Source organism: Cucurbita pepo, chromosome 8, assembly GCF_057944985.1.
Source record: "Cucurbita pepo subsp. pepo isolate OVF chromosome 8, ASM5794498v1, whole genome shotgun sequence".
Classification (NCBI taxonomy): domain Eukaryota; kingdom Viridiplantae; phylum Streptophyta; class Magnoliopsida; order Cucurbitales; family Cucurbitaceae; genus Cucurbita; species Cucurbita pepo.
The window spans coordinates 10,150,001-10,176,995 of NC_141805.1; the positions used below are offsets into that span (position 1 = coordinate 10,150,001).

At 35.9% G+C, this 26,995-nt stretch overlaps 5 protein-coding genes across 12 annotated transcripts; 2 read left to right on the forward strand and 3 right to left on the reverse strand.

Moving 5' to 3' along the window:
• Nucleotides 1–3,510: 3,510 nt before the first annotated feature.
• LOC111800494 (thaumatin-like protein 1) lies at nt 3,511–5,808 on the forward strand. Its single transcript, XM_023684211.2, has 3 exons — nt 3,511–4,117; nt 4,205–4,883; nt 5,441–5,808. Exons 1-3 carry the CDS (start codon nt 4,048–4,050, stop codon nt 5,661–5,663), a joined length of 972 nt encoding a protein of 323 aa, XP_023539979.2. The 5' UTR covers nt 3,511–4,047; the 3' UTR covers nt 5,664–5,808.
• Nucleotides 5,809–7,245: 1,437 nt separating this feature from the next.
• Nucleotides 7,246–10,029, reverse strand: LOC111799746 (uncharacterized). The gene is made up of 6 exons (XM_023683205.2): nt 9,818–10,029; nt 9,671–9,721; nt 9,312–9,363; nt 9,182–9,240; nt 8,996–9,041; nt 7,246–7,696 (listed from the first exon to the last, which is right to left on the reverse strand). The coding sequence occupies exons 1-6, from the start codon at nt 9,941–9,943 to the stop codon at nt 7,563–7,565; spliced, it is 468 nt and encodes a 155-aa protein (XP_023538973.1). The 5' UTR covers nt 9,944–10,029; the 3' UTR covers nt 7,246–7,562.
• A 1,397-nt stretch (nt 10,030–11,426) lies between these two features.
• Nucleotides 11,427–12,717, reverse strand: LOC111801022 (large ribosomal subunit protein eL21x/eL21w). The gene is made up of 2 exons (XM_023684978.2): nt 12,426–12,717; nt 11,427–11,892 (listed from the first exon to the last, which is right to left on the reverse strand). Exons 1-2 carry the CDS (start codon nt 12,660–12,662, stop codon nt 11,635–11,637), a joined length of 495 nt encoding a protein of 164 aa, XP_023540746.1. The 5' UTR covers nt 12,663–12,717; the 3' UTR covers nt 11,427–11,634.
• Nucleotides 12,718–14,737: 2,020 nt separating this feature from the next.
• On the forward strand, nt 14,738–21,149 carry LOC111800379 (carbon catabolite repressor protein 4 homolog 1). 7 transcript variants are annotated; one of them, XR_002815983.2, is made up of 13 exons: nt 14,738–15,358; nt 16,574–17,318; nt 18,321–18,407; nt 18,508–18,591; nt 18,664–18,753; nt 18,854–18,940; nt 19,442–19,495; nt 19,591–19,682; nt 19,787–19,901; nt 20,049–20,196; nt 20,307–20,467; nt 20,593–20,715; nt 21,010–21,149. XR_002815983.2 is itself a non-coding variant. In XM_023684040.2 (12 exons), the coding sequence occupies exons 1-11, from the start codon at nt 15,201–15,203 to the stop codon at nt 20,450–20,452; spliced, it is 1,806 nt and encodes a 601-aa protein (XP_023539808.1). In that variant the 5' UTR covers nt 14,738–15,200; the 3' UTR covers nt 20,453–20,467; nt 20,593–20,805. The 7 variants fall into 7 exon arrangements, 4 of the variants coding, with proteins under 4 accessions (XP_023539808.1, XP_023539810.1, XP_023539809.1 ...); XR_015422197.1 differs by having other exon boundaries at nt 20,307–20,463; XR_015422198.1 differs by having other exon boundaries at nt 20,307–20,463; nt 20,598–20,715.
• Nucleotides 21,150–21,888: 739 nt separating this feature from the next.
• SDG38 (SET domain protein 38) lies at nt 21,889–26,608 on the reverse strand. Of its 2 annotated transcripts, none has more exons than XM_087126217.1 (7): nt 26,187–26,608; nt 25,205–25,260; nt 23,925–24,051; nt 23,113–23,182; nt 22,846–22,920; nt 22,497–22,568; nt 21,889–22,224 (listed from the first exon to the last, which is right to left on the reverse strand). In XM_087126217.1, the coding sequence occupies exons 1-7, from the start codon at nt 26,565–26,567 to the stop codon at nt 22,106–22,108; spliced, it is 900 nt and encodes a 299-aa protein (XP_086982343.1). In that variant the 5' UTR covers nt 26,568–26,608; the 3' UTR covers nt 21,889–22,105. The 2 variants fall into 2 exon arrangements, with proteins under 2 accessions (XP_086982343.1, XP_023538797.2); XM_023683029.2 differs by having other exon boundaries at nt 22,846–23,022; nt 26,187–26,607.
• Nucleotides 26,609–26,995: the final 387 nt, after the last annotated feature.

Sequence of the window (26,995 nt, forward strand, 5' to 3'; positions counted from 1 at the left end):
CCCTTATAAGAAATGTTTCGTTCCTCTCTCCAACCGATGTGAGATCTCACAATCTACCCCCCTTCAGGGCCTAGCATCCTCACTGGCACATCGCTCAATGCCTGACTCTGTTAACATTTGTAACAGCCCGAGACTACCGCTAGTAGATATTATCCGCTTTAGCCCATTACGTAACATCATCAGTCTCACGATTTTAAAACACGTCTACTAGGGAGAGGTTTTCACACCGTTATAAGAAATATTTTGTTCCCTTCTCTAACTAACGTGGGATCTCACATTTCTTCACTACTAAAATCCTTGTTACATTTAAATTCGTTGCTAACGTACGCATCATAGCTAATGCGACAAACACCATACCGATATGCAAATTTCTTTTTTTTTTTTTTTTTTTGTAAGTCGCGTTCTTCCTCACAACTTGTATTATTGTTGTCACGTTAAGGTCAGTTATATTACTCTATCTAAATTAAGCTATCGACATTTAAAGTAATAATTTTTTTGTGAGTAAAAACCTCCAAATTAGGACACCAATGAAACCCATTAATGATTCATATAACTTCAATAATTTATACATGTCACATGGTGCACATAAGTTCACGACTTTATAATATTTAATTGAACTTTAGAGTAATTAATAATATTATATATATTTATAATATAAGGTCGGTGGAGATCATGAACCTTCCATCACTATGACGAATGGATTTTACGGCGATAAAGTTATTCAAATTCAGTTAAAAAACATCAGGGGTGCTCATATGACCAGATGACCCAGACTATCCAACCCGAACCAGGTTAGGTTAGGTTAGTTTTTTTCGGTTTGGATTAGGTTTAATTTTTGAAAATAGAAGATTTATTTTCGTTTGTGATTTGACCTTTTTTGATCGAGTCAACCGGACCAACCTAAAATAGTCTTACAATCCAACTAACCACTGTCCTATTTTTAAAAAATAAGAACAGTTGTCAAACATGTATTTAAATTTGTAAATGATTGATATTTGAACAAGATTTTAGTAATATATACGGTAGATAAATAAGATCTCCAAAATCAATGGTTTGATTGAGTTATGTTGTTGACTTTAATTTGAGTTTCTCGAGTCACCAACTCAACTAGATTCAAAAGATTTTTTCAACTTAGCCCGTGTACGTCATTAAAAAAACATTGGGGAAAATATTTAAATAAAAAAAAGAAATACAAACAAAACAACCGAGTAAAAGTCAAACTCAGTCCCTAAAACCCTTTAGCTCGGTTACCAATTACATCTCTCGAATCAAGCAGAGATTTCTCTTTGGGAGATGACCAGCGTTATTCAAACATAAGCTACATGATTAAATCCTCGGCCCCATCATATCTTATCGAGTTATCAACTCACGTCGATAATCAAATCTTACCCAAACAACAATACTTTATACAATAACATTTGAATCGCGTCGATAATTCATTGTTTCGATCGGGCAAGAATAACATGGTGTTTGTCTCTCACAAAAGGCAAATAGAAAGCTCAAAGCTTCCCCACATGAAAGGTTGAAAAAAGAACATAAAGATAGGAAGTTGAGTGTTAGAAGAAGGCCAAAGAGTGGAGTTCATGTGGGATTTTAGATATCAATGATATGAAATGAATATAAATGTGCTATTCCTACATCACCCATGTGCCCTTCTTTACTAGCTTTCGATCTTTTTCGATTCGTCTCTAAATCTCTTTTCACGTATCATACGAGAATTAGCAAGTTGATTCCTGAGCTTCTATCCGAAACCGTACCCCAACTGATCTCAACTTCAGATATTGTAATAGCTCAAGCTCACCGTACCCCAACTGATCCAAAACCGTACCCCAAAATCACCGTATCCCAACTTATCCAAAACCGTACACTAAACCTTGAACAACTCGGATAGAGTTCACAACCCAATTTTCTATTTTCGAATTGGGTTATTGGGTTGTAGTTTATTTTATTTTTTGAATTATTTTAAAAAAATCATATTATAACAGCTCAAACTCACCGCTAGTAGATATTGTCCACTTTAGCTCGTTATGTATCGTCGTCAACCTCAAAAATTTTAAAACGCGTCTATTAGGAATGAGTTTGCACATTTATAAATCACAATATATCACTAACATCAATTACAAACGTGATTCTCAAGTTGGGTCTGTTGACCTGACTGAAAAAATATCAACCTACAAATCGAACCGAATTTTTTAGTTTTCTAAAAACTCAACCCAATTTAGCTTAATTTCAATTACTTAAAAATTTGAAAATTTTTTTTTTTCATTGTTTTGCGTAATTTATCCATTAATTAATTATCAAATTATTATATAATAGTGAATTACGACATGTTTTGTTGGAGACAAATCTGCCAAATCGAAAAGAGACAATACTTACGTCAAGATAACGGTAGTTCATTTGGGAACCAATCATATATTGCCACGTATGCATAAACAATGAGCAATTTAGATTTTTCCTCTTTTTATTAATTCATACTTTCCAAGAATTTCTATTATCTTCCCATTTTGTGGGGTTGAGAAGAGCCACAATGTTTTGTTCATCATGATCATTATGATTGCTTCCATTATAATTATCGATATCTTCTTTAATTGATTCATGATTATTAATCTGAATAATGATAGGCAATATCACGTTACTGTTAAGCATTTCGTTAGCGTTCGAACAAGAAATCTGTTCCTAACACGACAATAAGAAAATTAGTTCGTCCAACCAAATTCTCAGCTTGATTGAAGTTTTTTTTGTAACTCATGAGACGAGTAAAGCTATCGAATTAATAGCTTTCATCATTCCCGTATCTTGATGTCAGAGAATGTTTAAGCTTGTCTTGTATATAGTTATATGTCACAATCAGCAATACGATTGTGCTCCTGAGAAAGCCATAGAGGACAATGGCTAGGTTAAGTGGGGGAGAGTGTCACAATCTCCTTAAGAGAAAGTAGGTTGTGACCCCGACAATAAGGCAGACAAGGGCCAACCCTCAAGTAGCACTCATTCGACCATTTATGTCAAGATTGAAAAGTGTCATGATGCGAACAGTTCTCCTATATATATAAAAGGGTTCTAATATAAATGGTTTAAAATTTAATTTAAAAATATTACAAATTAATCTTATCTATATTAGACTCATCTTATTAGGTACGATGTTGCAATTAACTAGTTGGTGTGATGTAGATGATCACGATTATAGAATTTAATTATGACAACTAATACGATAAAAGTGATGAATTTTAGCATCTAATTCCTTTTTTTAATGCTAACTAACTCTATTCGATTAAGACTTTAAGAGAGATTAATTAGACTTTAATAAAGTTATATATATTCAAGTAGTTTAGAGTATATAAGCTCGAGATTAAATTATATAAAATACTCTTAATAAAGCCCGTTTTTAATTTTTTTTTTAATCTTTAATTCAATTTAATAAATAAAATATCAATTATTATCTCAAAAGTAAAGGTTAGGACGCACTTAGAGAGTATAAGTGGATGCACGGAGATGGGTTCTCTCATATTTCTGGGCCGTGAGTATAGAGAAGTTCATGAAATAAGTGCAAGAAAACAACAGTAGCATGCTCTTCCGTGCTAGCAAGACATGAGTTTAGAGATATTCCTGGACAAGACGGGATCGGAGAAAGCTTCCTCCCCATTCTCCCTACACTGAGATTCTCCGTTCCAGTTCTCCAGAGTCAATGATATCTCAAAATGAATCTGCTCGGGTTAAATGATATCTCGAAATGAATCTTGGCCGCTCCCTATCGTTTCAATCCACAAAATACAATGGACCCACTATTGTGGATGGATAAAAAGCAACTTTCCTCTTTCCCCTTTCCCCATCCATTTTTCTTCCCAATATCTCTATATTTATACTCATTTCCATACCCATAAGCAAGAACTCTCCCCTCCATACACAAAAACAGAGCTTCCATAGCTTAAAACAACTCCCAATCCAAAAACCCACTTCTATTTTCATCCCAAAATCCCACATTTCTGAGAATTAAAGGCTAAATCAGAAGAACATTAGTGAAATTTTTGAGAAGTGATTCCATTTTTCATGGATTTGTTTGGAAATCACTCTGTTTCTTGTTCCATTTTCTTGTTCTTTCTTCTACAAATTTCCATTGGTAATTTCAGTTCTTTAATTTTTGAGCCTTTTGGTATTGAATTCTTCAATTTTAAGTAATACCCATTTCATTTTTTTGAATTTTTAGGGGCTTTTGGAGATAAATTTACGTTTGTGAATAAGTGCGATTTCACTGTCTGGCCGGGAATTCTCTCCGGCGCCGGAAGCTTGAAATTCGACACCACCGGTTTCGAGCTTCGTAAAGGAGGTACCAGGACTTTTCAAGCGCCGGCCGCCTGGTCCGGTCGGTTCTGGGGTCGAACTGGCTGCAGCTTCGATGGCGCCGGCCGCGGTGCCTGTATTACAGGTGATTGTGGGTCCGGCGAAATTGAGTGCAACGGCAACGGAGCTGCCCCGCCGGCCACACTGGTGGAGTTCACTCTCGGGTCAGGCTCTGCCATGTCGCCGGACTTCTACGACACTAGTCTTGTCGATGGCTACAATTTGCCGATAATTGTCGAGGGGACCGGCGGGACCGGCGCGTGTGGGTCGACTGGGTGCGTGACGGATTTAAACAGACAGTGTCCAGCGGAGCTTAAGGTGGCGAACGGCGGCGCGTGTAGTAGCGCGTGTGAAAAATTTGGGACGCCGGAGTACTGCTGCAGCGGCGCGTATGGTTCACCGGCGACCTGTAAGCCAACGAAATACTCTACAATTTTTAAATCGGCGTGTCCTCGGTCATATAGTTACGCCTACGACGACGCCACCAGCACCTTCACTTGCTCCGGCGCCGACTATACTGTCACATTTTGCCCTTCTTCCCCAAGGTAGAACACCATAAAACTCTTATTACATCTTATTAATTTTATTTAATTTTAATTTTTAAAAATAAAATTTTATTCTTTTTAAACTTTTTAAGTTAATTCCATTTTTAACTTTAAATTTTCAATATATATATATATATATATATTTCACCTTAAAAGAAAATTCTTTTTTTGACCATTTAAGAACCCAATTTTTTTTATAAAATGTTAGGTTAAAAATTTAGAAATAATTTATAAAAGGTTTGTTTTCATCCATATATTAACTATAATAATTTATTTTAATTTTTTTATTATAAAACTTAAAAAATGTAAAATTACATAGAAATGTAATTTGAACGGTAAAGATATTCTTAAATTTTTTTAAAAAAAGTTGAAAAGATATTAATTAAACTTTTTAAACATTATTTTAAATAAAATATTTTTTTTATTAATTTAGCTTATAATAAATAACCTTCTAAGTTTAGAAATAAAAATAATTATTTTAAAAATCGAGAACAAAATAGTTTAAAAAAAAAAAAAAAAAAGTGCACAAATTTAACTGTTGATTCTGGGATGTGCAGCCTGAAATCGTCGACAGATTCGCCGCCGAAGACGGCGGGAGCAGGGGCGGCTACTGGCGGAACGGTGGTGGGACAGATGGTGCCGCTGCCAGAAAATTCATGGCTGGCGGATATGGCGATTGGTGACTCAACAAGAACTCACCCACATTTTGGTTTTCTTCTTTTTGTGTTGATTTTTGGAAGCTCTTTCTTTTTTTCATATTCAAATTTATTTTCTTCTTAGCATTAAAAATTTAAATTCCCATAATGAAAGATGTTGATTTGGGTAAACAAATTGGATTCAAATTTCATATTACCGAACTTAAATTATCCCTCGGTTCCTACTTTATAATATCCAATAAATCTGTATACCGACGTAACATGGATGACATAGCTATTCGTATTCTATAACGTATGATGAATCTGATTAGTGTTCGTTCATGAGCAAATTCTTATAGTCGACAATTATTTTTGTAATACTAATAAAAGATGGTGTCATTTTCATTTAAACTTTAAAAAAATGAATATCATATCATCGATGAAATGAATAATTTGTGGTTTCCAAACCTCAATAATTTAATTTGGACTATATCGAAAGAATAATTAAGACGTAAATAATGAAATTTTTAAATCAATATGAATGGATAGATAAAATGTAGTTTTAAGATATATATTTTTGCTTACCATACCCATATTTATTTCATTTTTATTTAATTTCATATTTATAATTTTATTATTTATTCTCTAATAACTCAACATTGTCAACTTAATTAAATATTAGAAAATAAATAAATAGATATTTTACAGCAATCCAAATCAACCAAACCCAAAAAAATAACGGCTAGGGTTGAATGATTGGGTTCAAATTTTGACATTCTCGAGTTGACTGAGTTGGGTTCATTATTTAGCAAGGGTTGAATGATTGGGTTCAAATTTTGACATTCTCGAGTTTTCTTTCTGTCGGCATACGTTAATTTGGACTGGAGGCAATTGGATCAATAAGTCGTTGTTCCTTTCACTTTGTCCAGAAAAGATCTATGGAGAATAGGGTCCTCATTTTTATAGTCTCTCAACCACTATTGCGTGTAGGGCTATTCCATCGTTCACACTATCACGATTGAAAAGAGACGTTCGCCAACGTAAGTATAATCGAGGAGACGTTCGCTAGCGTAAGCAGTGGACGAATAAATAAGACTGGTCGTCGTCGAAAATAGAAGAGAGAGAGAGAGAAATTGTAACTGCCCAAGCCCACTGCTAGTAGATATTATCCTCTTTGGACTTTCCCTTTCAGGATTCTTTTAAAACACATCTACCAGGGGGAGAGGTTTCCATACCCTTGTTTCGTTCTCCCCCAACCGATGTGGAATCTCACAAAATCACAAAAACACAAAAACTACTGCATAAACTTGTGAGACCACTGTCGCGTGTAGGGCTATTCCATTGTTCACACTATCACGATTGAAAAGAGACATAAGTATAATCGATAAGGAGACGTTCGCTAGTGTAAGCAGTGGACAAATAAATAAGGTCGGTCGCCATCGAAAATAGAACGGAGATAGAGAGAGAAACTGTAACTGTCCAAGCTCACTACTAGTAGATATTATCGTCTTTGGACTTTTCCTTTCAGGATTCTTTTAAAACGCGTCTACTAGGGAGAGGTTTTCATACCCTTGTTTCGTTCTCCTCCCCAACCGACGTGGGATCTCACAAAAACACTAATGACAGGTCAAATACATTAGTTGCACAACCGTAAACTACTGCATAAACTCGTGAGACCCAGCTTGTGCTTCAAAAAGCCAACCATCCATCACCGTTGCAGAAATGGCTTTCAATAAACTACTACATAAATAGCATTACCGCTGTAAATTTTCATGATCGTCAATAACATTATACAAAATTCTCAACAGCCTTGGTGGCTGGAAGTCGCACAACTGTAATCAATAACGTTATGATTATTTGCACATAATGTATCTAAACGGATACTCTCTGCAATTTACATATATGATAAGGTGTCTTACCAAAAGCAAGCACAAATCAGACGTTCTAAATCTACAGCCAAACATGATTTTGCAAAATTTCCAGCAGAAAAAAAAAAGGAAAAGGGAAGGAGATTGCTTACTTGAACTTATGTGACCTGTGAAAATCATTGAGCCCGAGTTCGAGACGTGTGATTGTCTTCAATTCTTCGAGTGAGAAGCGAAACTCCATAATGGGAAGCACTGGAGGTGGCATAGTAGGATGTTACAGTGAGTTGAGTAAATCTTGGAAGAGCAAAACCTGCACAGTTAATAAGCAACAAAGAAATTGATTAGTGTCTTAAAATCTTTCTTTCATTATAATCATCCTAATATAATGATTTTGTTTTCATTGGGCTGAAAAAGGAAGGAGGAAGACTACTCAATGTGCTAGTGTCTCATTCTAAACTCGTTCGTATGTCCTTGCATCAGAAAATACTAACATGTTAGCACGGTGCAACTAATGTATTTGACCTATCATTAGTGTTTTTGTGAGGTCCCACCTCGGTTGGAGAGGGGAACGAAGCATTCTTTATAAAGGTGTGGAAACCTCTCCATAGCATACGCGTTTTAAAAATCTTGAGGGGAAACCCGAAAGGAAAAGCCCAAAGAGGACAATATTTGCTAGCGATGGGCTTCAGCTGTTACAAATGGTATCAGAGCCCAAGACCGGGCGGTATGCCACAAGGATGCTAAGCCCTAAAGGGGGTGGACTCCGAGCGGTGTACTAGCGAGGACATTGAGCTCCGAAGGTGGGTGGATTGTGAGATCCCACATCGGTTGGAGAGGGGAATGAAGCAGTTTTTATAAGGTGTGGAAACCTCTCTCTAGCCTACACGTTTTAAAAACCTTGAGAGGAAGCTCGAAAGGGAAAGCCTAAAGAGAGCACTATCTGCTAGCGGTGAGCTTGGGTTGTTACAATTGGTATCAGAGCCAGACACCAAGCGGTGTGCCAGCGAGGATGCTGGACCCCGAAGGGGGGTGGATTGTGATCCCACATCGGTTGGAAAGGGGAACGAAGCATTCTTTATAAAGGGTGTGGAAACCTCTCCTCAGAATACACATTTTAAAAACCTTGAGGTGAAGCCCGAAAGAGAAAACCGAAAGAGGACAATATCTGCAAGCGGTGGGATTGGGCTGTTACAATTTTCAAGGGGTAAAATGGATTCGGACATGACAACCTTCTCATTCACTTTAAGGCGACAGTTGGTACGAGTGATACGTGAACGAGCATCTAGTTAGTAAACAAACATTCTTTTCACTTGAGAGTCACAAATTCACTAAATCATCTCTAAGACCAAAGGTCAACCATACCATCAAAAAGATAAAAAGCCTGATGAAGCCAAGGCCCCATGATAGAGTAATGGAATTCCAAGCTTCTTTCCCAGTTTTCAGGTGGAGAGGCACATTCAAAGTTCCTAGGTAGGTTCTAATCCTTCCCTTATTCATGTATTTCAACGCAGTAATCAACCTTGTTTTAAAATAAATGAAAAACAACCGACCAACGAAACATAAATCTTTATTCAAAGAGAGAATAAGCAAAGACAATCTGCTAACATACCTCCAAATGCAGCACCGGCACCAGAACACAATAACAGGACAGGCACCTATCAACAAAGAGACAAGGAAGGAAGTCACATAAACAGTTGATGGAACACAACTCACAAGCATCAAGTAATCCACCCAACTCCAATGATAATTAACAACAAGAACAAAATCAATTTCATAATTTAATAAGAAGGCATACCCCAATTACAAAGGGAAGCCACTTTGGTCCCTTGACATGATTTTGAAGGTGTGGGATCCCTGTAATGAAAGTAAACGATAAGCAATTGTGCAAATCAAATGAAACATTTATGAAAGTTCATTATGATTACCCGTATTGAAAGCATGAACTGCACTAAGCAACCCACCAAGACCTGATCCTGCCTGTTGAACAAGGCAGTATAAGAATATTCAAAAAGACATGGAAACCACAATGTTTATAACAAAAGCATTCATAAACTTCTTTCCTATTATCTTTTACGATAATCCAATTGATAATAGGAGGAACTGGATAGAATTCAACTTCGAAATTGTTGATCCAGAAACGTCCATCAACTATCCAACAGCAGATTAACTTACAGAACACAACATAGAGTACAAATTCATCGCTGGAGAATCAAAAACCTAGAAGCATTCAAAAATTTCAAGAAGAAATCAAAAAGGGAAAATTAGAAAGTGAGGAGGAACTCACCACTGCGGTGGTACTATGGAGAACAGGATTTATGGCCCATTCACTTTTATCCTGAATCAGCAACAGAAAACACGCCAAAATCAAACATGGATTCCAGAATAGAAACTATAAGATGCTGATTTAAATAGAAGAAGAGGAGAAAAATACAGGATCGGGTTTAAGAAGAGAGAAACAGCGAGGGCAACGAGGCGATCCGAGGCCTGGATTCATGGTGGGTTCATGGTAGAGATTGCCCCTTCTTAGCTTCTGTTCGTAGACTTCTCTAGTGCCCATAGTGGATTGAAACTGACTCGGAAGATTTTCGTTTCGTTTGGTTCCGCAGCAAATTCTCTGGTTTAGTCTTAGGTTTTGAGTTATGAGTGGAACAGACAAAATTGGGCTAAATCCAACGGCGCGTGAAGAAGACGAGGGTATAATTGGCAATGGAAAAAAGAAGACGAGGGTATATTTTTTATTTAGTATGCAAGTTTACATTTTTTGGTCGGGTATTCAAAAATAGGGTTACAACTCAAACCTACCTTTAAAAATATTAAGAAAATTTAGTTTAGTTTGTAACTAATTTTAATGATAATGTAAATATGTAAGATTTAAAAATAAATAAATAAATAAAAGATCTCAAACAATCGGGCTGAGTTAAAACAGAAGATTAGGTTGGGTTATGAACTTCTTCCGATGGCTACGTTAGCTCATCATAATCATAAAATGAGGACATAGCAAATAATTAGAAAGATCCCTTTCAAACCAAAGTGGAAAATTTATTTGCTTTTATTCAAAATTTGGTTAGTAAAAGTGCTTCTATTCAAAATTTGGTTAGTAAAAGTTTGCCCTTCTTTAAGTCACCACCAAATCAATCCAAATTACGAAAGATGGGAGAAACGAGTGCTAGGGAGGACATCGGGTCCCAAATGAGGTAAATTATGAGATCCCATATCGATTGAAAATAGAAACGAGAGAAACGAGTGCTAGGGAGGACATTGGGTCCCAAATGAGGTAAATTATGAGATCCCATATCGATTGAAAATAAAAACGAATGACAGCAAGAATGAACTAGCGGTTTTGAAAACCCAAAAAATACTCCATTGACAAATGGAGTAGTGGAGAGAGTAAACGTTATTTTTTAGAGTACTAAAAAAAAACATCAATAAGACAGAATTGAATTTTAATAGCTCATTCAATTAGAAAACATGAGACAGAATCGAATTTTAATAGCTCATTCGATTAAAAAATATGGATACGTTCTTCATTATTGAATATATGAAACGCTCCTCACCCACAAACAGCTTAGGAAAGATACAATTTTTACAACAGTGATTCATATTTTTAAAATTACTTATTTATTTATATTTTCTCTACAATCAATTTTATGTTTTTACCATTTAAAAACAAAAGTTTTAGAAGGAAAATAAAAATAACAGTAGGTAAATTTTGAGTTCATTTTCAAAAACTAAAAACCTTAGATTTCAATAACCACAAACGTTAAATACAACTTTAATTTGATTAAAAAAAAAAGTAACTATATTTTAATGTATGAAAAAACATAATATGAATTTCAAAACTTTATAGGAGCCCTAATTTCATTTTTGAAAAAAAGTAAACAATAAGCTGAGGCTAAAATTGGACGTTTAAAAATATAGGGCAACCAAAATGAAATTATAACTAAACATATTAGAATGAACACAAGCATTATCAATCTTCAACTGCGAAACAAATTGATTCATGAACATGCAAAAGATTTAAGGAATTAGAGAGAACCAAATGCATCAAAACAGATGGATTAATCAGCTGAAACTACACTCATGTATCAAAGGCTATGGCAAAATCCAGAAAAATAAGGAACAATTTAACAGATAAGATTCGTATCCAAAATTTAGGTGCATAACGAGAAAATTGTAACACTATCCAATAAGTTCATAGACCAAAACAAAAAACAGCCAAACAAAGCAAGTTCAATGATGAAGATAATTCTAATAACCTCCCTTAAGATCATTGACGACATCGTAGGGAATTGGAGTAACAGTCTCCATCAATGCACCTTCAACCATAAACCCTGGTTTGGGGCCTTCTGGCTGCCTCTTTGTGCAAATGACTTCACCTTTAGCCTTGGCGTCGGCCTTCAGTTGATCATTCTTAACCTTTCGCAGTACGAATTCTTCGGCGCATCTAGAGGGTTGGACATGCTCAACACGTACATGAATCCGCTTCTTAATTATTCTGTTACCCACCTGCAAATTTTATTCATTAGAATCAGGACAAAAGTGAAAGTTTATTGCTCGAATCACAATCGAGCAATTTATGTTACGACTTGATTTAGCTGTTCTGAACCCGAATCGATTCACGCCACTAGTAGAGATTCACTGAAAATTTGTCTTCAAACACATGTGACGAACTAATTATTTGCAGACAACTAAAATATGATGTGAATTCCCAGCAACGTCAAACAAACATAGTTAGCATTCGACAATCTGAAACCGCGCAACTACAAAAACATTCACCATGTGATTTTCTATAAAAATTAACGGATAAATATTCCCATCCTAAGATCAAATCAATAAGAACCAGCGAAATATAAACAGAACAGAGTCCACAACTTATCCAGCCTAAACCTAAACAAGTTACTACACAAATCAAACACAATCCGAGACCTAAAACACTAAAATTTTAAACATTTCCAAAACCAGAACAGATATAATAAAAAAAAAAACAAAACGAAAACAGAATTAATCGAAAAATGAAAGGAATCGGAAATCGAACGAACCTGCTTGTTAATCTCCACGCCGATGGCGCGCTTGGTAACGTTCCACACACGACCAGTGCGGCCATGATAGAACTTGTGAGGCATACCTTTATGGATGGCGCCATTAACCTTGATGTCGACATAGTCGCCAATCTTGTAGGTCCTCAGGTATGTAGTGAGGGCAATGTAACCCTTCTTCCTGAAGGGCCTGGCGAAGAGGTCTCTGGTACGAGAGCGAAGTCCATGGCCAGCCGGCATCTTTCCCTCTCAGCAGGATAAAACTCTTCCCTCACACTCTCACAAATGAAAGAAACCCTAGGTTTTATGTATTTATATAGCGCCACAGTTAGGGTTTGAGGGTTTTTCTTTTAATGGGCCGAATAAAAGTGGGCCGAATGAAAGGGGGCCGAACGAAAAGTGGGCCGAATGAAAGTGGGCCGAACGAAAAGTGGGCCGAACGAAAAGTGGGCCGAATGAAAGTGGGCCGTTCTGTGGCAAATGGATCAAAGCTCAAAAATTTTCCCTTTTTTGTTTTTTTGTTTTTTTTTTTCTCTATTTTTTTTTATAATTAATTATTTTAAAATTCAAAAATTTCAATATATAAATAAAAAACCCCAATAATTTGTTTTATATATATATATATATGTATATTTTTTTTTTTTTTTTTTTTTTTATCCTATGGTAAAAAAAAATTGTTAGAGTTATTCGAGCATGGAGCTTATGCCAGAGGTTATTGACCACCCGTGTAAAAATATATTCTCGAGCATACCACTTCATAGAAGTGTAGAAACAAACATCCGAGAAAACCTTGTATGTTTGGAGAATATATCAAAACGTTTGAAAATGTGGGTTGATTAAAAGTAACGTTCTTCGGAGTTCCAAATGGGCGACCAAATGCTTATCAAGTTGACAAGACGTCTAAACCTAATTTCATACTGAAGAATACCGTCGAGAAAGAAGTCGAAAAGTTCTTAGCTGAGGAGCCATGGTTAGCCGACAAACCTAAAAGACGGGTGCTAGAGTCTTCTGTGAAATGAAACGAATTCCTTAATATAGAGATCAAGTGAGAGTGTCTCGGATTTAAGGTCGGTCATTATTTAAGTGGCTAAGTTTGAGTAAAGTCGGTTTATAGAGATGACAACCAATTAAGTGGGAGAGGATGTCGTAAGAGATGTTGACTATGACTACACGACATTTCACGCTCTTCTTACTTTCCATTCATTGAGCGTAGTTATTTACTTTCCATATATTTTTTTACGGCATGTAACTTCTTACCGCTTTTGATGTTTACTCTTGTTAAAGGCAATTTACCTCCCGATGTACGAGTAGTTGTCAACTCTCCATATTCGGATTATACGTTACCAATGTTGTTGTTTTCATTAATTATATTTGTTAGCATATAAATGCTTTCCAAAACCGTCTCAAACCCCATTTTCAAAAAATATAAAATGCTACGAAATTAATCATTTGTGCCATTGGATATGAGCTCGAGTTGGTTGTTGCAACCTGATCCGACCCACGAACACCCATATCGACCCTAGCTCTCACACAACAAACTAGTCTATACGAATCTCATCGTTTCATCGTTGTGACTATTAGAAGCATGTTCTTCACGAGGTTCATCGAACGATATATGACTCAACTAATCTTAGGTAAACGCTTCAATGTGTCAGACCTTAGACGATACCAACATCTTGACATCTAATCGAGTATTCTTTACAGTAACGTCGAAAAATATTGACCGTAATTAAGTTTTTTCACAAACGGGTTCAAATGACCCAATTAGGGTTCTCGAGTTAGGGTTTTGATTTTAAGTTCATAACATACCGCGTGGAATTGCCCTAAAACACGAACAAAAAATCTCCAATGTTTACCTACAGAAAACGAAAAAAAATGAGAGTTTGCTACAGATATCTTTGTATAGGACACTTCTCGACGTAAGATTTGTCGGAGATCACAGTACGAGTAAATTTCACAGCTCAGCTATCCTATTTTATGGTCACTATAGTTCTCGGTAGTCACTTCATACCGTAGATATACTAAAATTTTTGCTTGCTATCTCAGCAACAACTCGAACCTCGAACCTGTATACTGACTTGAGAATTAGAACGCATTTAGTAAAATGATATACTGATGCACGTTTACTTTGTAGATACCTTTCGTGTTAGACACGTAATTAAAAGTTTAAGGACTCGGGAAAGTTTATTTATTTTATTTTTATTTTAAAAAATTTAATTTATTTGAAAAAATAAGGAGAAGAAAATTAGCAATAATACAAAAATTAAGAGGATAAATAGAAAGAACAGAAGAGTGGTACTATAAAAGCCCTTCTTCCTCTGCGCTCCGTCTCCAGGTCTTCTCTCGTTCGCTTCACTTCCAAAGGCATTAAAATCGGAAAAAGGAGAGAAAAAACTCCAAAATTTTGGCGCTTCCTTTCTGTAAAACCCTAATCAACGATCCTTTGTTCTTCCTCCGTTCTTCTCTCTCTCTCCGATTCTCCGATTTTCCGATTCCATTTGGCCGATCTGTTTCACTTCCTTCACTGTTCTACTTCCTGAATCTCCTCCTTTCAAGATCTCTGCGGATTTCTGATTTTTGAACCTGCAGTTTAGTAGCTGAACTCTGGCGGTTTTTCGCCGAGTGTAAATGGCGGATCCGCCAGGTATCCGCCATCTCTCTGCCTTTTGTGATCTACGTAAAGCTGCGAGTGTTTCTGGTCTTGTTGTTATTGGTTTTTGTTGCGTTCGATTCGCGCTCGTAGACTTGCCGTGCTGTGACGATTGACGAGACTGAAGCATGCTGAACGTGGTACGCGTGCACCTGCCCTCTGATATTCCTATTGTAGGTTGCGAACTCACGCCCTACGTGCTCCATCGACGGCCTGATAAGAACATTAGCACTGATGATGTTTCTGAGTCCGCTGCACTTGGCGGTCAATTCCTGAGATACAGATGGTAAGTTTGAGTAGTTTGTTGCGTAATTTGAATTGGTTTTCAGTCTGTGGTTACTGTCGTTTATTGGTTGTTTACTACTTCACGGTCATGGTACTTCAATTGGATGTGGTTGCGGTTTAGTGATTATTCTTGAAACAGCTTTTATTGTAAATTGACATGAACCGCAGTGGCTGCATTTTTTTTTTTTTTTTTTGGTCTTTTGCATAGCTTGATTAGCATTTCAAACTAGTTTTCTGCTGTTCTTTCTATTGGCTTCCTGTTTTATGGAAAAAGATGACCATGACCATTATTTATGAATTAGAGATTAATTTGTATGAAATTATCTGTTTTTTTTATTAAGATACTAAATATTATTTTCTACTGAATTGGTATTTTTGTACGTGTTCGGAGTTGTTACTGTCTTTTGTTTGTTTTTTAGTCATCTGGAAAGCTGTCGAAGAAGGTGTGTTGGAGATTGAAAATTTAATGCTTGGAAAATCAACTCTCTTTGCTAAGAGGTTATGGTGGATCCTTTTACAATCCGATGTTTTGTGGCAACTAGCATAAAGTTGTAATGAGTAAATAATGGGACTTCATGCTAGGTTGGATTCGATCATAGTGACTAGAGTAGTTTCAAGAATTTTGGAACAAAAAAAATGAAAATTTGTGATATCTAAATCAAGCTTTGGTCGTCAGAAATTTGTTGAACTTTTGTCCATAAGTGGATGGAGTTTCCTCATAAAAAGCTACATCTCTTAGTTTGATGAATGAAAAAAATAGAGGTGGGAGCTTGGGGGAGGGCATAATGTAGCTCTGGAGGGAGTGGTGGCTTCAATCATAGACGACTGGGAGTAAGAAATTAAGACTGTAAAGGAAAATGAGATAGAGATGAATCCTTTCACTGTTCTTTCATGCTAGATTCTAGGGATTTTGGAAAGAAATGATTAGCAAATTTATACAAAGGTCCAAGTAGAGGTGGAGAATTGAACCTTGGATGGAATAAAAGCCTTAGCCTTAAGCTAATATGTTATTATTTTATTTTATTATTTTTAATCTCTGCGCAGAAGAATGTAGCCCTTAAATGTTACTACAGTTTGAAAATCCAATTATTAACTTTTCTGCGAGATCTATTTTTTTTTTTCCTATGTAGATATTTGAAATTACCGTGGTTCGATATCTGTCTTTTTTTCAAAATGCTGCTGCTGATGTTAAACTTATTACATAAATTGTTTTCAGGTATCGCTTACAAAGTGATAAAAAAGTTGCTGTTTGTAGTGTACATCCTTCTGAGCAAGCCACTTTACAATGTTTAGGTTGTGTTAAAGCCAAAATTCCTGCTTTTAAAAGTTATCATTGCACCACCAAATGCTTTTCTGATTCTTGGCAGCATCATCGTGTTCTACATGACCGTGCTGCTAGTGCTATGAATGAAAATAGTAATGAAGAGGAAGAGTTATTTGGACGTCATAACAATAATAATAATGCAGCACCTGGTGCCATCAACCCCAGCTCTTCTAGCATGCTCAATGGTTCAACAACATTGTACCCTGCAGCTGTTACCCAAAAGACTGGTGTGGAAACTTGGTTAGAAGTTGGACGCTGTAAGAGTTACACACCAACGGCTGAAGATATTGGCCACGTTCTCAAGTTTGAATGTGCTGTGGTTGATGTGGAAACCATGTTATCTGTGGCATCTCCACTTACTGTCTCAACTTCTCGGGTCATTCCAGCTCCATCTCCTACTCCACGTCACTTAATACCTGTTAATGGGGTTGATACGATGGGAAAGATGGATTTGGATGGTCGAGTATCATCATCAGGAACTTTTACAGTGCTTTCCTACAATATTTTGGCTGATGTTTATGCCACAAGTGAAACATTCAGTTATTGCCCTTCATGGGCCCTTTCGTGGCCATATCGGCGACAAAATTTGCTTCGGGAAATAGTTGGCTATCGTGCAGATATAATTTGTCTTCAGGAGGTAGGTATCACTCCTCTTCATGTTTGTGCACAAATATAATTTTGTCTATAGTTGCGTTGGTGACATATGTTAAAATTCAAGAAGTTTGCTCTGTTAAGAATGAAATTTTCTAAGCATTATAAATTTTCAGGACCTTGCAATACCGTATATCTACTTTAAAGTCGATAAAGAATGCAGTAAATATTTTTGAAGAAATTTGACTACGTTTTAATAAATTACGTTTGGTAGATGAAAATACATAAATATGATATTTGGGTACTAGCTGCAGTACTCTGAGACCCCCATTTTGTGTTGGTATGGATTTCAAAGTTATTCTTTTAACTAAACTGTGTTGTGTATTTACATGATCATAAGTTCATTGTCCGTAAGATTCTTCATTTGGCATTGATTTTGTTAAATTTTGTAAGATATCTGGTGCTGTTATGATGTCTAAAATGTAAACTTATGTGTTTTAACCAATGTTAGTATTTACTTATTTTGGTTATAACTTTATTATTTATAAGCATGTTTCATTTTGTATTAATTTTGTAAATTTCTTTAAAAAGATTTGTCATACTGACTGAAACAATCTAAGCCACAGCACGTGTTAATTTTCTGTGATGTATGTAATATGTGACGAAGGTGGAGTGTCAAGCAAATGTTTATTGATTATTGATCACACGTGTCAGTAAGGCTCAAGTTAGACATTCAATTGTGCAATTTGAATGATATAGAGGATGCCTTCTAATTATACAAAAAAAGATGACACTAAAAATATTTCTATTTTCAGCTCAAAGAGATGAGTAGTATCCCAAATAATGAGAGATGGAATAGATAGGTCCAAGGAAACTATAAAAGAGCAAAATTTTAAAACATTCTCTTTCTTGTTTATTCTTTCTGAAGTGTGGACTTTGTTAACTTCACAACATTGTGAAAAGTTGGGATTTCTCCAACTTTCTTTTAGTCAAATATTGAATGTTCGTGTATGAAGCAGTTTACAATATATTCATCTTTTCTAAACAGGTTCAGAGCGATCACTTTCTGGAATTTTTTGCTCCTGAACTTGACAAACATGGTTATCAAGCACTTTACAAGAGAAAAACCAATGAGGTTGATTTCACACTTTTCATTTGTATATTCCCTATATATAATATTTATATTCAATTTGAAGGTCTGTTTGTTTTCATCCTATGTATTTGTCTTTTTTCAGGTCTACAATGGGAACATTCAAACAATTGATGGCTGTGCAACATTTTTTCGTAGAGATAGATTTGCTCATGTCAAAAAATATGAGGTTAGGAAGTGTCTTTATCTTTTTACATTCTGTGTGTTGCTGCGTCCTAAATGTATTTTGGCTTGTTTGCAGGTTGAGTTCAACAAAGCTGCACAATCTTTGACTGACCCAGCTACTATTTTAACTGCTCAAAAGAGAAATGCTTTAAACAGATTAATCAAGGTGATTAGCTTGGTGCTTCTTTCCCACCTCTTAGCCATGCGTTTTGACTGCAAAGCTTGTTGTGAATTAATATGTAAGTGTGTGCTGCATGGATTGTTAGGATGATGTTGCACTTATCGTAGTTCTTGAATCAAAATTCAGCACTCCAACGGTTGATAATCCAGGAAAAAGGCAGCTTGTTTGCGTGGTAAGAATTCTGGAATGTTTGTTTAATGTTTCTGTGGTCTGATTTTGTCGTGCCTTCAATATAACTGCTAGTTAATATTATTGATGAGGCTTGTGAATTTACTATAAATATCTAATGTCTATTTTTTCTTTCCAAAGGTTTTTCTTTTAGGACTGCTAAGTATGCAGCAGTGTGTCATGCTTGCTTTTTCTGATGCATCATGGAAAACCTATTTTTCTGTGAACTTAGTGGGTTATTCTATGTCCAAAGCCTAGAATATGTTCGGTATTCTTAGACACCCTCATGGGTTTTGATTGTCTCTGGACACTTTTGGTTTCTGTTTCGAAATTTCAACCGTGCTATTTGATATGCTACTCTACAAGCAGAGTCATAGAGTTGGATTCTTTTGGTTGTTTTTCTGTAATTTGCAGTCGTTGGGGGAGCCAGACTTGCAGTCTCCTTACACCTTTTCTCCTGCTTAGATTCCAGTGTTCGCTAACATTTCCTATTTCTGTTTATTAGGCTAATACGCATATTAATGGGAATCAAGATTTAAAAGATGTCAAACTCTGGCAGGTAATTTGATTTGCATTATACTATATTGTATTTTCCTACTTTTTCCTTTTCTCCCCTTGATTATGACTGGTTTGGTTTAACATTCTGGAAACTAGGTGCATACTTTATTGAAAGGACTGGAGAAAATAGCTGTTAGTGCAGATATTCCAATGTTGGTCTGTGGGGATTTTAATTCTGTTCCTGGAAGGTTTGTTTTCTGCGTAGTTCTTTATTTGCACTTATTGTCAAATAGCATCATATGGTTATGTCAAAGATTTGCACAATTATCTTAGTAATTGAACGTTGTTGCAGTGCCCCACATCATCTCCTTGCTAGGGGGAAGGTGGAACCAACACATCCAGATTTAGCTGTAGATTCTCTAAATCTATGTCAGCCGCATAGCAAATTGTCACATCAACTACCTTTGGTAAATCTTCTATCTACATTTTCGATGTCTGTCGATGATAAGTTCATCTGTTTTTCACCTTTAAGGTTGTGGTCAAGAATTAATAAATGGAGGTCGGATTGGAAGTTATATTCCCTGTTGGAAAGCTGAATGATGATTCCTCTTCAGGTTAGTGCATACTCCTACTTTGCAATAAAGGGAGTTGGTAACGGTTCAGATAAGCAGAAGAAAAGGCTGGATCCTACAACAAATGAACCCTTATTTACGAATTGTACTAGAGATTTTATTGGAACCCTGGACTACATTTTCTACACAGGTATATCTCTGCCTACAGACTTCTGTTCTTTTTTTTTTTTTTTTTTTTTCAATTCATTTTATTCAACTGGGATGAATTTTTAAATGGAAATTTGATCACTGTTTCTCCAGCGGACACTTTAACAGTGGAGTCTTTGTTAGAGCTCCTGGATGAGGAGAGCTTGAGGAAAGATACAGCACTTCCATCCCCAATATGGTCCTCCGATCACACAGCACTCCTTGCCGAGTTTCGGTGCAAATCTCGGTCTAGACGTTAACCACGCATAGTGTAGGTAACTCCTGCTTTCTACATAGTCTAACCATTAGTTATTGTCTTGCTTATCTTCTTTATTCTATCTTACATTTCATTGTGGGAAAAGGCAATCTAAAAGTAAAATTAATTATGGGTTGTTTGTAGTTCAGGCGTGGAAGAAAAGCATCGTAGCAAAGATGCAGAAGAAAGAAAAGTTTGTGTTTGTTGAGAAAGTAAATTGAATATAGTAGGAATGGTGGCGGATCATGCGGTGTTCAATGTCCACAGGTATCTCCACATGAGATCTCATCGTCACTATGATCTGCTTTTGTATTTGTGGTACCTTCTTCATCTCATAGTAAAAGTTTTTTTCTTCAATCTCATGCCTTAATCCCTTTGCATTGCACACCACTTTTGCTTCTTTCCTTTCACTCTTCAATGCCAATTTCGTAACCTGGGCACAAGTGCACAAACCTTACCCCCCTCCCTCTGTAGAGCCCCTTTCTAAAAGAGAGAGATGCCTAAATGACCTTTGCAATTATATTTTCTCTAATCAGTCTTTTTTTTCCCCCTTTTGCTTAGAGGGTGGGAATGAGAGATAAATATGCATGCAGTCGGGTTGATGGACGACTAGTGTAACGTACGAGAGAAGATTGTGAAATGCGCTACTAAGTATATGACAAAGTTTTGAAATAAGAAGCTTTGATAGTTTAATGCGCCTGGATTTAATGTATTGTGCAGAAGTATTAGAGATGGAAGAAATAACTAGACTATTTAGAGTTCTCTTATTTACATTGGTTAAGGATGTCAGCTTTGAAGTAGTTGAGTGGTTAAGGTATTCTGGTCTAAAAAGTTTAGTACTTCGTATTTGTGGTGCAATTGGTGAAAGGAGGGCTAAACCATGTTCTATGGTTCTAGAATTTGATGCCCGAGTCGAAGTGCTTATTTAAAAATTATTATGTTCTGGTACTTCTTATCTTTATAAACATTTTTACTTGGTGTCGTCGTCCAAGTTTAAGAAAATATAAGAACTATGGTAATGAAATAAAGAATAAATCTATATCTTGATGGTTATATTATAGAACTTAGATAGATTCCATCTAATCCAATGTTTCCAATCCGTTGGAACTTTGTTCGTTATTCTCTTCAGGTAAGTGAACAAACCGAATATAAGCACTTATTTTTTTTTTATATATTTCTTTTGATGAGGTAAAGTGTTTTAATCTGCAATTTTTGGCCATTAAGTAGGGTACCTTTGGGAGTATTTTATGGTTAAAACTTCAAAAACTTTTGTCAAACAATGCAACAAGGAATAAAAACATCTATTCTTCGCCTAAAAACATTTTCCCGACAAATTTCGTAACTTCTGTTAAGAAGTAATAAAATAGTGTTATGAAGAAAACAATAAAAAGAGAGTAATTGGTGTTTAGGTTCACAATTTGTGAACAGAAAACACTTCGCTTTTAAAAAGTTTGAAACTAATTAATCTTGCAAACAATGGTCAACATCAACTCAATGGGATCAGGCTTGATTCTTCTCCACAATCCATTAGTATTGTAAAAGCCGAACCAGATAGCTAGCCATATTCATCAATGTCTAATCTATTTGAGTTAATAATGTCGTTTCAAATCAGCATTTTATATATGAAAAGAGTTCATAGATATGAGAATAATCTCACTTAATCACCAGACGAACACCGGGCGCAGTTGCAAATAAAACCAAACCCCTGGTATAGCAGGGTTCGCCGAGCCTCATGATCCATACTTGCGTCGATATAGCAGATCCGTAGCTCTTCATCTGTAGTTATACTATAGTTGTTACTTTCTTTTAACATGAAAACGAGCTTATCCAGCCATGGTTGCAGAGATTTGATAGGTTTATGATAAATCAAAAAGCAGACTACTCCATGCCTTTTTCTTCCACCATACAAATCTCTTTCAACAACGATACGTTTGTTTTATGTATAGCCAGCTAGATTCTACCTATGCTTTTCTCAAATGTATCTCAACCTTTAATTTATACTGAAACACGAGAAAATAACGTCAACGAGACATTAAATTCAAACTTACCGGGCTCAACATCACGGAGGGCCTTCAATCTTGCGTTTGCATTGTTTATCCATATAATGTGTGTATTTGGATCTGCAATGGACACAGGCATGATATTGTACTTAGCTAACATATGATTTTCTGTCCCGTATTATATACACATTCCTAATGTCCCAAATCCCATTACATAATCTGTTATCTTTCCTAACATTAAACTGTAATCGACATCTACTCATGAATTCAAAGCTTGGATGCATTTTATGTTTCAACTAAAACGACAATGCTCAGGAAAAAAGAACTAAACATGAGGGTAAAAAGTGGAATGAGAAAAAAAAATGCAATCATGCAAGCAAAAGTTAAGGGCACTGACCACAGTCGTGATTATAGAAAGATGGTAGCATGTAAACAGCATTCCCGACAGCAGCTTCTGCTTCAACACAGGCTGCTGCAAGAGAAAGAAGATCCTCATACCCTCCAACCAATTCGATTCGAAAGGCATTAATACGAATTCGTGCGAGAACTCCAGTGTACCATTCTTGAGTTAGAACTTGGAATATGTAAGTTAACAACAACAAGAAGAAAGAATAGCATGACAAGAAAAATTGTCACAAATCTTTGCCAGCATGTAGTAGGATACAGAGCAATTGTTCGTCTGTGATGCTTGCGTTGACCAATGCTTTTCTCAGCAGGCTGTAACCTTCTTTTAGCTGTAGTTTTTAGATGAATAAAACTGTGTTCACATAGTAATTCGAGAATTCAAACAAAATATATACATCTATTTTATTTACTTATAAATCAATAAATAAATAAATAAATAAAGAAGAAGAAGATTATATGGCAGGTGGGGTGCTAAACACTAGCCATCCCTTGGACACAATTGGTTGCAATGAAACAGCATTTGCTTGAAGATAAATTTCCAATCAATTGAGAGGTGGAGTTTAGCTTAATGCTTCAAATTGAGCCTCGCTATTTCAGTGGTAGAAACTCATCTTTTTGATTGATTATGATTGGAGGCACTTATAAATGGGGTTCCTGTGACTGTGATATAGTTCTTATAAGACTTGTTTCAAGACCTTTTTTAGTAATTGTTGATAATATTGCAGACTTCCTTCCTACTGGAAAATATATGCATACTTAACATTCAATGCAAACTTAAACTAGCCCCTAACAAAATCGAGCTTGCCAAAGAATACCATCAATGTTCTAGCTAAAAGTTCAATGAACTAAAACAATATGGATCGCTAGCTTAAACCTACAAAGCTAAAAATGAAAAAGTTGCAAGCTTATGAGGTGAAATATGAATCCCCAGTTAGTTCATGTAATAGAACGCTTTCAAAATAAACCTAAATGTAATGACGGAAAAATTTTGTACTCTCTACTGGAGATAGACGAGAGGCCATCATCATAACTTATCCAAAATGACATTATCAAAATAGTGAAGTATCTTACCTCCGAAACCATATGAGGAGACAAACTAGAAGGCTGAAGTATGTCAAGATGGTCAGAAGATATAGCTCCAGATATGACCATACAAGCCAATCGCTTCACCAAAAGAGGATATTTTAAGCCTCGCTCCCTTGACAAAGAGATGAACACAAACAACCTGGCAAGTTAGATGTACGACTACAAACTAGTTTTTCGTGTTGAAGGAACATTGAAAGCCATGTGCGTGTTTATCAGCATGTTAATTATTTTGTTCACATTTTCTACCTTTGCATGTTTAATTTTCTTGGTATATTAGAGAGAAATATCAGTATACAAGGCGTTTTATGGCTCGAAAATCTAGAAGATCAAAAAGGAGAAAGCAAATCAAATATGGAATTAAAAAGAAAACAGCCTGTATTTACATGCTAATTACTAATTTTGTTGCTTATAGTTTTCTCTTGATTGGTTTCTAGAGATACCCGTGTACAAAATTATTCCATGAATGCACCACAAAATTCTGATGACAGTAGTTTAACATGTAAAGAATTGAGTTCGGTTCAGAAATAAACATGGAAAGCTTCGTCTTGGAATACCTCTTCGTTCTTTTTGTGGAAGGATTACTAATTTTGTAGATTATAGTCTCCTAATCATTGCATATCAGTCCATGAAGCTGACATTGGTTCTATCCTGATCATTGCATATCTGTCCATGAAGCTGACATTGGTTCTTTTTTTAGTTCAATAACATTGTGAAGGCGGTGATTCAAACCTCTAATCTTGGACATTCTTTTAAATATACCTCGACTCTTATTCTTAGCGCACATTTTATTTGGCCATCCAAAACTGAAAGGGGAAGCTAGAGAATAGAAGAGGAGAGCAAATCACCGACATGGTTTTGGGGGCCAACAAAAAAAAAGGTAGGTGCAGTAAAATTATAGACTTGAGAAAGATCTACCAATGTGACAGTAAAACGTCCATTTTACCCTAAAGAAACAAATAACCAAAAAGAAAAAGAAAAAAGCAGAAATAGGACAAAGAGTCCGACTTGATTAAAGAAAAACAGACAAATAAGCAATGCAACTGGAAAGTCAAGCCTATAAAACTAAAGAGGACACTCCATGCCCATACCACAAATCAATCACATCATCAAGCCTTAAAAAATAAAAATCTTTTGCTTTCTTTTCAGATACTCCAAATTAATCATAATTGTATGACTACAATAAAGCAGAAACTTCTGTGTGCATGTATGTACCGTGGGTAACATTGAATTAATTGGTGACATAAATGATCGAAAATTGAATGCACCTGCAATTCTTGTCGTAGTCTGACCAATCTGCTTCCATTTCGACATCATGAAAAACCTAACAGAATAAATAGATTTCTTTCACTCCAAAAATCAGATAATTATGGCGAGAAAATCCTAGACAGAAAAAGAAATACCGTAGTTTATGCCTCCCTAGAAAAAAATTTGATTTCTAGGACAAGATAGTATGTATGGTGTAGATAATAAAAGAAGACAAAGATGAATTACAGTTCTCCAACTACAGTTGCATTATAATTCAAAATATTTGAAAGATTTATAATTTATTGTTGTTAACGATATACTGTTCTTCATTACATTTGAACAAATTGATCGAAATGAGCAATAGATATAATTTATACAACTAATGCACTGAAAAGTATTACTTGATTTCAAATTTAGATTTTTAAAAACATTAATCCTTTTGAAATTAAGATACGTCAAATATATAACCTAAGGAAACGATTTGACATTCAACATTTTATACCTCGAATCATTTGGACGATCATGTAGAATCTAGAAATTTAGATACTAAAATCAAATTTATTCCAGGACTACTATTTCTTTTATATCAAAGTTTCCTCTTATTTCCACATTTCCATCAGCTTTTACATCAATCGAAACGAAATGACGGTGTGATTAGCAGAATAAGTTCTTTCAGAAGCAAAACAACAAACATATGGCGGACAACGGACAAAAATCGAAATCTCCTGAATAAAGAAAGTACCGCGACAATTTAAACCAAAGAAAGAATTATACGTTCAATTTAATCTTACATAAGTTCATAAGTTCGATTTTATCGAAGGATTCGAACCGCCAATTCAACACTAAAATACGCAGGTAAAAACTAATTCATGTAAGAACGTCTAGAGATTTCACAAAATAAATTTAACGCAAGGCAGTTCAAGAATCAGACAATTTCTAAAACTGATTAACCTGACCTAAAACATACTAAGGAAAGAACGAGAGATTATATTGTATTAATACCTTGGAATTTCGTTCACACTCTTTGCAGCAAAACGTTGCACGATGAGCATCGGCGTTAGCATTAGCATTTCTCTGCAGCTTCCGCAAGCAGAAATTACACACATGGTGAACAGAAGATAGCAAAGGATGAGCGACAAGTGGCTTGGCTGTGTGTATGAGATCTCCAGCGCCGATCTTGCGAGTGGCGAATACACCACGACCGGCAAAACCGGTGAGCGAAACTCGTATCGGAGGCGGACCGCTGGCGGCGTCGGAATCAGCGTTGTGGCGTCCAGCGGTGGAGGAGATCGAAGGCGGAGAGGGAAATGGCTTGGTTTGAGAGTACGCGAATTTGAACCGGGAAATCCAACGGCGGTAAGGCGCCAACGAAGACGACGTCATTTCTCTCTCTTGAGTACGCAGTAGAGAGAGAGCGAGAGAGAGAGAGAGAGAGAGAGAGAGGAATTAGAGACAAAATAGTTGGATTTGGGCCTACTTGGGCTCATCGGCCGAATTTCCACTGGGCCTGTTCGCATTAATGGCCCAATTTTGTCATGCTTGGAATTAATTAATTAATTTAAGGCGGAAATTATTCTCTTTTCCCATTTTTACCCCTAAACTTGCCAAAAATTACGTTGCATTCTATCCATATGTCCAACTGTCCAAGTCTCTCTCTCTCTCTTTTTTTTTTTTTTTTTTTTTTTTTTTAATTTTAAATTAAAATTTAGCCTTTTATTTTAAAATTAAAAAAATCAATCTATGCTCCAAACTTAGAGGGTTATATCCACTTTTTTCATTTAAATATTGCATTAAAAAAATTGTTTCAAAAT

Excerpts from the sequence above, each read along its gene's own strand:
- LOC111800494 (XM_023684211.2), top strand. The coding sequence starts at position 4,048 with ATGGATTTGTTTGGAAATCACTCTGTTTCTTGTTCCATTTTCTTGTTC. Across the intron at positions 4,118-4,204 it reads TCTTCTACAAATTTCCATTG|GGGCTTTTGGAGATAAATTT; the intron begins GTAATTTCAGTT and ends TTGAATTTTTAG. Across the intron at positions 4,884-5,440 it reads TTTTGCCCTTCTTCCCCAAG|CCTGAAATCGTCGACAGATT; the intron begins GTAGAACACCAT and ends TGGGATGTGCAG.
- LOC111799746 (XM_023683205.2), bottom strand. The coding sequence starts at position 9,943 with ATGGGCACTAGAGAAGTCTACGAACAGAAGCTAAGAAGGGGCAATCTC. Across the intron at positions 9,241-9,311 it reads AGTTCATGCTTTCAATACGG|GGATCCCACACCTTCAAAAT; the intron begins GTAATCATAATG and ends CTTTCATTACAG. Across the intron at positions 9,042-9,181 it reads GGCTTCCCTTTGTAATTGGG|GTGCCTGTCCTGTTATTGTG; the intron begins GTATGCCTTCTT and ends CTTTGTTGATAG.
- LOC111801022 (XM_023684978.2), bottom strand. The coding sequence starts at position 12,662 with ATGCCGGCTGGCCATGGACTTCGCTCTCGTACCAGAGACCTCTTCGCC. Across the intron at positions 11,893-12,425 it reads GCGTGGAGATTAACAAGCAG|GTGGGTAACAGAATAATTAA; the intron begins GTTCGTTCGATT and ends TAAAATTTGCAG.
- LOC111800379 (XM_023684040.2), top strand. The coding sequence starts at position 15,201 with ATGCTGAACGTGGTACGCGTGCACCTGCCCTCTGATATTCCTATTGTA. Across the intron at positions 15,359-16,573 it reads CAATTCCTGAGATACAGATG|GTATCGCTTACAAAGTGATA; the intron begins GTAAGTTTGAGT and ends AATTGTTTTCAG. Across the intron at positions 17,319-18,320 it reads ATATAATTTGTCTTCAGGAG|GTTCAGAGCGATCACTTTCT; the intron begins GTAGGTATCACT and ends TTTTCTAAACAG.
- SDG38 (XM_023683029.2), bottom strand. The coding sequence starts at position 26,567 with ATGACGTCGTCTTCGTTGGCGCCTTACCGCCGTTGGATTTCCCGGTTC. Across the intron at positions 23,183-23,924 it reads CTCCTCATATGGTTTCGGAG|CTAAAAGAAGGTTACAGCCT; the intron begins GTAAGATACTTC and ends TAAAAACTACAG. Across the intron at positions 22,225-22,496 it reads CCTCCGTGATGTTGAGCCCG|ATGAAGAGCTACGGATCTGC; the intron begins GTAAGTTTGAAT and ends GTATAACTACAG.